Source organism: Rhododendron vialii, chromosome 3a, assembly GCF_030253575.1.
Source record: "Rhododendron vialii isolate Sample 1 chromosome 3a, ASM3025357v1".
In the NCBI taxonomy this organism is placed as follows: domain Eukaryota; kingdom Viridiplantae; phylum Streptophyta; class Magnoliopsida; order Ericales; family Ericaceae; genus Rhododendron; species Rhododendron vialii.
The window spans coordinates 5,302,430-5,314,848 of record NC_080559.1 but is presented as its reverse complement, the minus strand read 5'-3'; the positions used below and the strand labels follow the sequence as shown (position 1 = coordinate 5,314,848).

Here is a 12,419-nt window from a genome sequence, read left to right as displayed (position 1 = left end):
TGCTTTCTAGCATATCAGACACAGAGATTAACATGCAAGGACACTAAATATAGTCTCTGGGTTCCTCCACTTGTAATTATCCTTGGGTTGCTTTCTTTTGTCGCCATTCCTTGACTTGTGGCTATTGTATGTACTTTGTCTGGTATGTTTCTCCCATCAATAGTTTTCAGTTGTCTATTCCGTTCAGTGTATTCTTCTTGACTTGTGCCCATTGAGTTGCTGGTTTTGCATTGGTGTCACGTTTTTAGAAATGATTTTCACCAATTTTGTCTTGGCGCTAATACAAATCATGTAGTTTTGCAATATATCGTCATTGTTGGTATAATTTTTAAGTGTCATTGCCATGATTCAACTTGGTTCATTTATTGCACGGTTTGAAATTACATGATTTCTTTTAGGTGAGTTGTTGAACCTTCCACGTCCTACCTTAGCTACCTACTAAAAAAGTTACTCCACTTTTTCTTTCTGGCATGGCAGTTTAGTTGGTGCTTTTATATACGTACATATGTATGCATGCAGGCGTACTGTTATTTTTCACTGTCCCATTTGATGTCCTTTTCTCCCATGCACCGTTACTTCCAGGCTTTGGAGTGCTTGGTACGTCTGGTTTCCGTAAGAAGATCTCTGTTCACAAATGATACGATGCGCCTTAAATATTTAGCTCACCTAATGACGGGAACAAAAGAAGTTATGGAAACGGGGAAAGGTAAGTAGGAGTTTTGTAGCTTTTATGTCTTTGCCTCGTCTAATTTGTATATTATGTTAGCAGCATATTTGGCCAAAGTAATATTGACATCTTTCTAGAGTATTTTTTAATGTCGCAGCATGAGGAAAGTTATCTTAAAGTGGACTAACTGTTCACGCTAATTATATGATTGGAAGTGAGAGAAAATATTCAATTTAGCAACGAGCACGAGCATCATTTGTGTTTTCCCTCTAATTGTTTAGGGTCTTACTAATATTCAACATGTTGTCCCAGTTTCTCTTGCTTTATAGTAGGTGTGTTGATATGATTTGTTGGTGCACATTCGCCTAATTTTCATTTCTTTGAATCTTCACTGTATATATAGATATATATACCTTTACATGGAGATGCTGATGCTTTCCTCAAGAACATCTCCTAACCATTTGTGTCTTGTGGATTTATATCAAAATCAGAAGTCTACTCTTGTGTATGTCAACCCTAAATAAAGTTTGGAAATCACCTGCCCCTTGTTTCATTGAGTTTGCATGAACTTCTCTTCATTTGCTGTCGAAATCCACGAGCCAAGGTTGCTGTTTATTGCTCCTGAGCCTCTAGCAGGAAAAATTATATAAGATGTAAAACTTGTTTTGACAAGGAACCTGCATTTTAATACCCAGCCCTGTTGGATGAATCGATAAAAATGCTGGTTCCGTCGGAGGGATCGCCTATGGACGGGACTGGGCATAGGGGTGGGAGGAGAATTGTAAATCTTGTTTTGTAAATTGAAAACCACTTCATTTTTTATCCCTGAATTTAAGAAGTTTGAAACTAATACCATTATTTTGGAATGGAGGAAAATTATAATGTGTATTATTCCAGTTTCCAGATTTTTTGGAACAAAAATCTTACTGAACAGGTGTTGAAATTTCGTTCGGTAATACATTTTTCTAAAGCCATTGCATATGTAAAGTTCATCTTTTGAAAAGGACCTTTGGGGGAATCATAGAGGATTCCTGTAAGTAGAGTTGCAGAATGGAAGTTAAAGGAGAAAAGAAAAACAGTACAAAGTGCTGGAAAGTTGCAGGATGGAATTTAAAGGTGAAAAGAAAAACTGTACACAGCAACGGAAAGTTGTAGATTGAAAGTTAAAGGAGAAAAGAAAAACAGTACACAGCAACGGATTGGATTATTTGAGATATATGAAATATTGCACTTATCTCATCCTGTTTCAGTGCTGGATAATCACTGGTTTTCTGTTTCCATTTTGTTTGTGACTATGTTTTTCCTGGGGATGGGGCAGGTCTGGCTGATCATGATAATTACCATGAGTTTTGTCGTCTTCTCGGCCGCTTTAAAGTGAATTACCAGGTTTCTCTCTTTCTCTCTGTGTGTGTGTGTGTGTGTGCATATCTTTATGGGGTGTGTATGTATGCATGACATATTGCTAGGGGAGTGTGTGCAAATAAGCGAAAAATCTTGAAACACGGAGCACATTTAGGGCACCATTGAGTTGCATTTTGCTAGAATTTGAGGCGGCCTTTTTTTTTTTTGGTTTCATGAGTATAAATTATAATCACTTTGTTTGGTTTAGATTTTAGAAAGTTATTTTTGAGAGTTAGAGTGGTAATGAGTGGAGAGAGATAGAGAGAAAAATTTATTGAAAACTGTGCCGAGAGTTAAAAGTTACTCCCAAAATGTCAATCCAAGCAAGGTGAATGTTCTGTAAGGTTTTTAGTGGTATCGTAATTTCAACATTTGCTGGATATGACTAGTGACTGTAGACTATGGGTCATAAATTGAGTCAAACACTATTATTTGATTAATTCGGGGTCGGACTAGGTCTAGAATATTTGTAGTTGCTAAGTAAATATTCTTAGTTCTAAGTTTCAGTCCCAGTCCAATACGTAGGAAATCTTTATCCTGTATCTGCACATGGTATTTTGAATTCGATGCTGAGTTATGGGAATTTCCCGTTGTGTTTGTGTGAATATGCTTACCCCTGTGTTTTCAAAAAGAAAACACCGAAGCACGCGCCAAGGTGCAAGGCAAGTGTACAATATTGTCCGCCCAAGCTCCATGGACTTCCCAGTAGGTCACCCATCCCAGCATTGCTGTAGGGTGAGTACACTTTATTGTGAAGTTCCAATGAGTTTTGGCGCCCTCGCGGATTTAAAATGTCTTGTACAAGATAGGGGCATGATATATTTATATATAGCACTGTACTTTGCATTCACCAAGCCCTGTGGGACCCATGACCACCCATCTAGACGTCTTCTGAGACTCTCCTCCGAAGCCCGGCCCCAGCCTGGCTATGGGGCGTCACAGCAAGGCTGCGCGAAGCACAACCTGGGCACCAAACATTTTGAGGCAAGGTGACTTTTGTGATGCGAGGCCCATGGGCACGAGGTGAGCGCCTCATCATGAGGCGAGAAGCGTTCGAGGTGTCTGGCTTGTTTTGCTTTGTAGATCTCTTAAAAGATTCCTCACATTTGTTGATTCTAAGTCAAGCAACAATTCACATTGCATCCAATCCAGTATTTGATTAGAGGACTAAGCATATTGAAGTCGATTGTCATCTTGTGCGTGAGAAGTTAGCTGGTGGTGTGATAGCTACTCCCTTTGTGTCTACAAGCACCCAATGGGCTTACGTGTTTACTAAATCATTGTTCAAGCAACGGTTAGAATTGTTGTGTAACAAGTTAGGACTCTGTGATATTTATTCTCCAGCTTGAGGGAGAGTGTTACGAGATATATGGTTGAGAGTTTTAGTGAGTGAGGGTATATTTGTGTTTGTATCTTGTACTCGTACACTATAAATATCAATAATATTTGTGTTAGGGTTAATTAACACCGATAGCTGTTTCCAAACCCTTCAGCCAACCAGATCATGATCTAACCTTTGCAGCGAAAACCTAGGCTAAGGTACAATTCTTGGGTACTGCTTACGCTGCCCATGCAACCCCCTAACGCCCCTAAACCCTCGTGTTTCAATTGGGAAAAGCCAATTGTTTTATTGTGTCTCCGGAAACCCTGAGATCTACATATTTTTACCGCTGATTTAATATTGGAAAACCATTTCAAACCAGACTTCAAATCCAACTTTTCTGCTCATATATGTTGATTTTGGCTCAATTTTTAGTAAGTAGTAAAACCCTGAGATGTTCTTTATCACAGAAGTTAGTTTAGTTCATATTAAAAAAGGACTGGACGGCCTCTCCACTCATTGCCAATTGGTTTGGAGTTGGATGCTTTAACATGGTATCAGAGCTATGGTTTCAGAGATTTTGTTCCCCCTTATTTGTGCCATAAGTGCACCGTTATTTGTTGTGATCCAAGTGTTATGGATTGTTTGTTTACCTCTCAACGTACGAGTCAGGGGTCGCACGTGCGGGGGAGTGTTGGAGTTTGTCCCACATTGGTTAATTATCTCCTCCCAAACTAGTATATGAGCCTGGGCGGCCTCTCCACTCCTTGCCAATTGGTTTGGAGTTGGATGCTTTAACAATGCTTTTGGTTAACGCCTCTCTGTTTGTTCTCTCATTCTTCTCATTTTAACATTGTCACTGAGAAGTGACTTAGCTTGAAAGAAAGTTTCTTTAGATGTGTTAATCCCTTCTGAATTACAAATCAGATTGCTTGTTGTATATTGTTCTCCAGTTTACTTTGGCTGTTGATTTGCTTGTTGCTGACGGTTATTGTGATTATGGATTGCAGTTGTCAGAGCTTGTGAACATGGAGGGCTACAGTAGTTGGATAAGTTTAGTAACAGAGTTCACATTGAAGTCTCTACAGTCATGGCAGGTTATTTCGTGTTACAACTTTTTTAGTCGAGTAGAAAGTCCGTTGAGAAATGTAATCTATGCATTGCAAATTTCCTCTTTTGTGAGTCTTACTCAATTTTCACCTTTCACCAGTGGGCAAGCAGCAGTGTATACTACCTTCTTGGGTTATGGTCTAGATTGGTGACATCTGTACCTTACTTGAAGGGCAACGCACCTGTCCTGCTAAATGAATTTGTGCCTAAGATCATAGAACATTTTATCTCATCAAAATTTGATTCTATTCAGGTTAGATTACTGAGCTCTTTTAGCTGATGATGAATTAAGTCCACTGTAGATTATGCCCTGCGTTATTCTTTATCTTTCGATATGTTGCAGGCTGGTTTATCTGATGATCTCTCAGAGGACCCACTTGACAATGTTGAACTCCTTCAGGATCAGCTTGAATCGATTCCTTACATTTGCAGATTCCAGGTTCATAATTATTGCTATTTTGAGCTAAATTAATGATTCCAAATCGGCAGTTCTCAGATCTGTTATGGTTGAAACTGAATCTTCTTGCCGATCCAAAAAAAAGAAAAAACAAAACTGAATCTTCTCATTTTGCACTTATTCTTTGTTAATGGTATTTTTCTGTTTCTCATTGTTGACTTAAAATGCTGTAATTTGGTTGCAGTATGAGAGTTGTAGCACATTTATAATGCAGATTATGGATCCGATCTTGCAGTTGTATATGGTATGGTTTATTGGCATTTTTTGGAAAAGTGCACTCATTTCTTTGTGTTACTTCATAAATTGTCCCAGAGCTTAAGCTTTTAGCCAATGGGATAAACAACTTATATCAAACTGTTCAACACTGCACCTGACGCGTGACACAGTATTGAATACACATAAACAAACTAACTGAACTAGGCGCACAACTCACAGAATAAACTATGTACAGATTTAGGTAACGAGACTTGAACCTAGGGCTTCCTGGAACCAGAGGCTTGATACCATGCTAGTCACCTATGGTCCCAAAAGCTTAAGCTATTAGGAAAGGGGTCCAATATATTTTGCCAATGTATTTATATCGCAGATATTTGCAAACTTCATTATTTGATGAGTATGGATTTTCTAATATTCCATATTACTAATTTGTGTAGGAAGCGGTAAACCTCCCTGCCCTTGCAGATAATAGTGAACTTGTTATCATTGAAGCCAAACTTGCTTGGATAGTGCATATAATTGCAGCCATTCTTAAGACAAGGCAGCTTAGTGGATTGAGGTTAATTATACTCTTGTCAATTTTTAGTGAGACATTTCAATAGCACATTGTGTTTCTCATCCCCTTTTACTGTGTTTTTTTCAGTGCGGAATCACATGAGATACATGATGCAGAACTTTCAGCTCGTGTATTGCGCTTGATAAATGTCATTGACAGTGGATTGCACAGTCAGGTAATCAAGAAAAAAGATGGTTTTGGTTTCTTGGGTCAGAATTTTGGCTTTACAACAAAACATAGTATTTTCCTGTGTTCAAGGTTCTTCCTCATGCAAATATTCTTACATGTGCTTGTTTTTCCATCGAAATAGACTTTTCAGGGGAACTTTTTTTGATAATCAATAAGTATTATAGAAAAGGAATCAAGGGGATGCCATCCATGTCACAAAAGTAGGCTAAGGGCAAAAAGACCCTATACTTAAGAAGCTTAATACCAATCTGAGGAAAACCCTTTATACCCCATTATACTTCATTGTATACTCCAAAAATATCTGTCTTGTCAAGAAATTGGTCAAGGGTAGGATTGTGCTCCCTCGAGTCCCAACTATGCAAACTAGAAAGAAATAGACTCTTTTGCATAAATATATGGCTCTCCACCCATCAAAACATTTACTATTCCTCTCTCCCCAAATAAGCCACATCAAGCAAATTCCACTACCCACTCTAGCTAGGGATGGCATTCGGGGCGGAAATTGGGTTTTCCGTCCCCGATCCCCGAACCCGAAGTTCCGTCCATATCCGCCCCGATCCCCGAACGGGGAGGGAAGAATGAAACCAATTCCGAGCCATTCGGTTTTCGGGTAATCCCCGAACCGAACGGATACCCGATCAGTATTCTAATCCAAACAAAGAAACAAAAAACTGAGTCAAAACCGATGAGTATCACTCAATTTCTGATCGAACCACAGACGAAAAATCAACTGGTAAATTGCAGATGAGTAATAAACCAGAAACAGATCTGATTGAATAAAACAAATAATGATTAGCAATCAAGGGAAAAATACTCAGAGATGAGATCCGGAGAAGAGAGCCGGAGATCAGAGAGAGCACGTCGTCGCCGGAGATGAGAGAGAGCACGTCGTCGCCGGAGATGAGATAGATAGATGTCGAACGGAGAAGAGGAGGGGGTTGCGGCGTGCGTGTGAAGGGGAAACTGATTCGCCGGAGATGAGAGAGAGAGAGACTTACGGCAGAGAGAGTGAGATCGACGATGAACGGTGGAGGGCTGTGACGAACGGCAGATGGGTGAGGGGTTGCAGAGGAGATCAGGAGAGGATGGGGTGGGTTTGAGAGGAGTTGGCTGCGTGGAGTGGAATTGATGGGAGTGAACCCTAAACAGCAGAAACATCACATATATATATCTTGGGTATTTTCGTAATTTACTTATTTCGGTTCAGTTCAGATACGGTTCGGTTCGGTTCGGGTAACAGCGGTGTTCTAAAAATCGCGTTTAATCGCCGATTAATGGGCGATTAATCGGTTTTATGGCATCTCCGATCAGATTAATGCTTGGGCGTTTGAATTAGGCGGTCTGGAGATTAATCGGGATTTGGCGGCGATTAATCGCCCATTAATCGACGATTAATCGGTTAATCGGCGATTAATTGCCCATTAATCGGCGATTAATCAGTTAATCGGCAATTAATCGGTGATTAATCGGTTAATTGATTAAACGGCGATTTTGAGTGTGAGTCCGATGGAGACAAAGTTATGGATGGATATGGAGAAGAAGAGGAGTAATGGACTAATAATTCCGTACTTGGTTTCATTTGGTTTGAACGTTGCACGTTGTAATTGACTGGTAATTTCGTACTTGGTTTCATTTGGTTTGAACTATGAACATTGAACTTCTCATTATGGATTGACTAGTTATTTGGTAGTACCTAGTTTCTATGTCTCTGTATTTGAATTGTAGAGAACTGTTTACATTGAGTATCCAATAGCCAAAGAGAATTAGGAAATTTTTTGGGAGAGAATATATCACATCAACTAGGAAATCTGTGATTATTGATGGTAGGGACGTTGCATAATATTTATAAAAAAAAACCCGACTAATTGCTAAAAGGCGATTAATGGCCGATTAATAGGTCTCGAAGTTTGAAGGTGGTCGGCCGCCCGCCTAGCGCCGAGCGCTTTTTAGAACATTGGGTAACAGACAAACCATACCCGAACCGAACCCGAACGGATATTTCTTACTCTCAACCATATCCGTACCCGCGGGGAAAATTTCGGTTATTTTTCGGGGAAAAACTTCAGTTACGGTTCGGGTACCCATCGGTTCGGTTCAAATTGCCATCCCTAACTCTAGCCCCGAACCATCTTGAATCAACTTTAACTCTGATCATGGGAGAACCCACGAGTCCCACCAAACAAAAACCTTCGCTCAAAGTTCCATCGTTTGGGATCAGTTCTTGTTTTATTTTTTGATTGCAAGTGTTAAAAGTTAAGTATTTGGGGTTGTTGGTTTATTTGCTGTATATCTGCCTTTTAGCTGTATTTGTTTACATCATTTAACTGGTTGTTTTATGCTCATTTTGGCAATGTGCCTAGAGGTCTAATATACACTATTGAAGTGTAACCCTTCTGATTTGCACCTCTCATTAGTGTACGTTGACTCTGAGAAACCATCTTAGTTGCTGCTCACTTGTCATCTCTAAATAATGCTATTCTCATCTTTTCACGATTCTAGTCTCTTAACAATTTCATGATTCTAGTCTTTAGCAATTTCATCCTTCCCTCTATAGTAGAAATTGTTCTCTGCTACTGTTCGGGTACACATCAAGTGTGATCACTACTCCACGCCCTGTTTTTCTCCTTTCCTTATTGGTCCTGTATTAATCGTTCCCTGTTTGTTTAGTTCATTGGGTCAAGTCACTTAAGCTGCCAAAGTTGTGCTCATCAGCATAGCTAATTAACTTTGCAAGCCATGACTGACCAATTTAATCATCTGCGTAATGGCGACGTGGAGATAAAGTTTTGTTTTTTGCCTTCATCATTCATGGCATTGGCATCTGCTATTTGTGTCTGCTGGTTCAGTCATAAAGATTGAAATGGAGCGTCTTTTGTAGAAAACTTTGGCTCACGTTGGAGTTTTTTTTTTCCTTCGTTGTTTTGGTTTTTGTACGTGATTAGTTCCCTCTTTATTTGCAGATTGGGTAATTTTTAGGACTGACTTCCTTTCCACCAGCAGAGCTGGAAATCTGCATTTTTGCGATTTTTATATTTTGTTGTACCTTAACTTCAGAGTCCTGCTTATTTTTTTCTTCTGATCAAAGTAGCCTCTTCATTTTTCTTTTTCATCTAGTTTGGTTTTTTTATTTTTTATTTTTTTATCCTTGTCCTACTTTGTCATCCTGTGAATCCTCTAATGTGTTTCAGAGATATGGCGAAGTAACCAAGCAAAGACTTGATCGTGCTGTTCTAATCTTTTTCCAGCATTTTAGAAAGTCCTATGTAGGAGATCAGGCAATGCATTCTTCCAAGGTAAAAGAAATTTACAGTTTGAAATTCTTCATTTGAAAAGTATGGAGTAGAAACAAGGATCTCTGTGTTCCATTGTTTGAACTTTTTTCATTTTTGCTTTGCTCTTTTCTTGCAGCAGTTATATGCCCGGTTATCTGAGCTTCTTGGACTTCATGATCATCTGCTCATATTAAACATTATTGTTGGGAAGATTGCTACAAATCTGAAGTGTTACGCTGAGGTGAGTTTTCCAAGCCTACCCAGTCCTCCCCCCACCACACACACATGTGCACCCCAGTTAAATGATTCTTTGCTTAGGGTTAATGCATATTTTTCGTTACTTGCAGAGTGAAGAGGTTATTAATCATACTTTAAGTCTCTTTTCCGAAATGGCCTCTGGGTTAGTTTTTTATGTACAGAGTTTCTATTAGTATAATTGGAGTTGTTCAATGTCTAATATTTCTAACTTCCAAAATATGTGTAGGTTTATGACTGGGAAGCTGCTTTTGAAGTTGGATACTGTTCAGTACATAATTTCACATCACAATGTAATTGACACTTCAGTTTTCCTACGTGTTCATATATTTGGGAGGCTTTCTTTAGGTACTAATTAAAATAAATTTGCATTCACAGAGGGAGCAGTTCAATTTCTTAGAGAATTACAGGTGTTCTCGTTGCAGAACAACATTCTATTACACTATTGGCTTATTGGTCTTCATGGAAGATAACCTTTCAAAATTTAAATCTTCCATGGGTCCGCTGTTGCAGGTATGTAGTTGATCGGGTCTGCTGTTCATTTTGATTTTATAAGTGATTTTGTTGAATGAGCCGGATTCATTCTTGTAAGTTTGGTTCTGGAAATTATCTTATGCTATGAACTACAAATATTGAGGTCCAGGCTCTGAAAATCATATTCATGCATATCCTTTCGATTGTCATTTGTTTTTTTGTTCTTTGTTCGCGTTTTAAACCTCAGAATGATTTTCCCACCTAAGGTTTTTGTGAGTTTGGAGTCAACGCCTGATGCAGTATTTCGTGCGGACACTGTTAAATACGCCCTAATAGGATTAATGAGGGATCTCAGAGGCATCGCGATGGCCACGAATAGGTTGGTCTCCTTTGCAGTTTTTGAAATTGCATTTTATCGGCAGATTCTCTTCTAAGTTCTAACTTTTACATGATCCCTCTTTTTTCTCTTTTTTGCTCGCTGTTTGTCTTTTGTAGTCGCCGAACATATGGGTTCCTTTTTGATTGGTTGTATCCGGCACACATGCCACTTCTTCTGAAAGCAATCACACATTGGACTGATACACCGGAGGTAAGTTGCAGTCTATGATTCTGCAATACATGTCTAAGGGACTTTCTAAGCATTTCTTGGAAAAAAATTACCATTAATGGCTTTGATTTTTGGTTTAAGATTAACTGAAGTTTAGTGTAGCTGCTCCTTCCTTCTAAGGAAAATACTGTTTTCTTGTTTTAAACATTATTGAGTGGAAAATCTTATGTTGTATTTGATAGAAATAAAGTAGGAAAGTGTGTCCGAGATAAAGATATAAATAATCGTGTATAATAGACCAAGGCATGTCAAAATTAAAAGAAAATAAAGTATGCGACACATTGCATGCAGCTAGTGCTATCACAACCCGAACCCAAGCTAAAAGGAGTCAACCTCATGAGCGATTAGTAGCTATGCCCTATGAAAGGCCTACTTGCACTTTACCAAGAGTGCGTTTGGCAGGATAAGAAATTGCTTTTTTTTTCCTTTTTAGCCTAACATGTCATTCCTATATATATAGATGGAGTGAAATGAACTGTGATTTCATCCAAACTTTGGCAGTAATTTTGCTTCAGGATTGAATAGGGCTATCTGGTAAGTACAATTGCAAATGGATGACAATATTTTACAACATTTACGAGTTTGCCCTTATTCAAACTTTTCTTGCTTTGGGCATGCCAGGTAATTACTCTATCCTCTTTGGATATTACAGGAAATCAAGAACTTGCACCATGTTTGCGGGTCCCCCTGAACAGTATCTGGCCGGTGTCTCCTTTTCCTCTTCCCTGAGAAAAATTGTTCAGTGCTCCTCTGGTCCTCACACCACGCATCTGGTTAACAAAAAAACCGAAAGAAAAAAAAGGAGAGGGATGCGAATAACATGTCCTTTGTTCAATAACCTTTACTTTTGAGTTTTGCATAGAAGCTGATAAAAGAACAAAGAGATATGGATAGAAATTCGCATCTCTCCTAGACACCATCCAAGTTCTCAACCTCGTACTAGTGTCCTGTCCTGTGAGGTCTATATGTGCATAGAATTCAATGTCCAAGGCTCTCAAAAAGGAAGATAATGTCATAGTTCTCACCCATTTTTTGAAAGGGATAGAGTATAAACCTCCCAACTGAAAATGATGGTCAAGGCACGTACATGATTTTCAATCTTCTTGTCATTAAGTACTCTTTTAAGATCCACTTTAGTTGTATTATTTCAGATTGGAGTTGACGAATTAGGTTAGGGATGTTGAATTTTACGTGCCCGTGAATTTTATCTGAACTAGATTAGGGAACTAGCTCTTTTCCTCTTGTTTCCTTTTCGTTTTCCCTACGCGTTCTTTTAAGCCAAACAGAAATCTCTGCCCCTCCCTCTCTCTCGTCGTAACTCTCCTCCTTTGTTTCCTTGTATTTTTGTGTCTCTTGCTGACCTTTATTCATCCTTAACAAGGAGGACGTGCCAGTCATCCTTAACAAGGAGGATGTGCCACTTCACTAGTTAAGTTGTGATTCATATCCCGACTAATTAAGCAATAAGTTCTCACTTATCCTTAAGTATTCCTTGTTGAGGAAATGAAAATTTAAGCCGGCTAATAATTTACCCTAATTAATCTTACCTAGTTATCACGCTTATCCTAGTTTCTCCCAATTGACTTTTTGACACGATCCATAAAATGTGTCTCACATCAGGTAAGGTCATTCAATTATTCCCAAGTTGGAGATTTCCATTCTAAATGTTAAGGGGTTTGAAACTCTCATTTTAAGCTCTGCCATAAGCTTGTGCGCAGTGTGTTTGTTGTAAGTAGTTGTTCTAAAGTATTTAGGCACACTTCCTGGAATTCTCCTACATTTACATGAAAAATGCATCCAAGCCAAATGACATCTTTTTTCGCAATGGTTTAGACCCTTTAGAGAAGGGGGATTTTGCATATTATATCTTGGAGGAAGGAAACATGCTAGTAAC

The 12,419-nt window shown here is 38.9% G+C and overlaps 2 protein-coding genes across 7 annotated transcripts in view; both read left to right on the top strand.

The window, feature by feature from the left end:
* LOC131319163 (protein ROOT PRIMORDIUM DEFECTIVE 1) overlaps window positions 1–12,419 on the top strand; it is a 91,214-nt gene that overhangs the window by 48,330 nt on the left and 30,465 nt on the right. The window lies entirely within an intron of this gene.
* LOC131319161 (uncharacterized) overlaps window positions 1–12,419 on the top strand; it is a 33,510-nt gene that overhangs the window by 11,209 nt on the left and 9,882 nt on the right. For 4 of the 6 annotated variants that reach the window (XM_058349304.1, XM_058349306.1, XM_058349305.1 and 1 more), the window contains 15 exons: window positions 583–706; window positions 1,986–2,053; window positions 4,400–4,486; window positions 4,600–4,752; window positions 4,843–4,938; window positions 5,141–5,200; window positions 5,610–5,731; window positions 5,816–5,903; window positions 9,106–9,210; window positions 9,326–9,430; window positions 9,537–9,589; window positions 9,674–9,737; window positions 9,823–9,957; window positions 10,185–10,297; window positions 10,414–10,507. In XM_058349304.1, coding sequence (XP_058205287.1) covers window positions 583–706; window positions 1,986–2,053; window positions 4,400–4,486; window positions 4,600–4,752; window positions 4,843–4,938; window positions 5,141–5,200; window positions 5,610–5,731; window positions 5,816–5,903; window positions 9,106–9,210; window positions 9,326–9,430; window positions 9,537–9,589; window positions 9,674–9,737; window positions 9,823–9,957; window positions 10,185–10,297; window positions 10,414–10,507 — 1,467 coding nt within the window. The remainder of the gene's footprint in view (window positions 1–582; window positions 707–1,985; window positions 2,054–4,399; window positions 4,487–4,599; window positions 4,753–4,842; window positions 4,939–5,140; window positions 5,201–5,609; window positions 5,732–5,815; window positions 5,904–9,105; window positions 9,211–9,325; window positions 9,431–9,536; window positions 9,590–9,673; window positions 9,738–9,822; window positions 9,958–10,184; window positions 10,298–10,413; window positions 10,508–12,419) is intronic. The other 2 variants (XM_058349308.1, XM_058349307.1) reach the window with 1 other exon arrangement.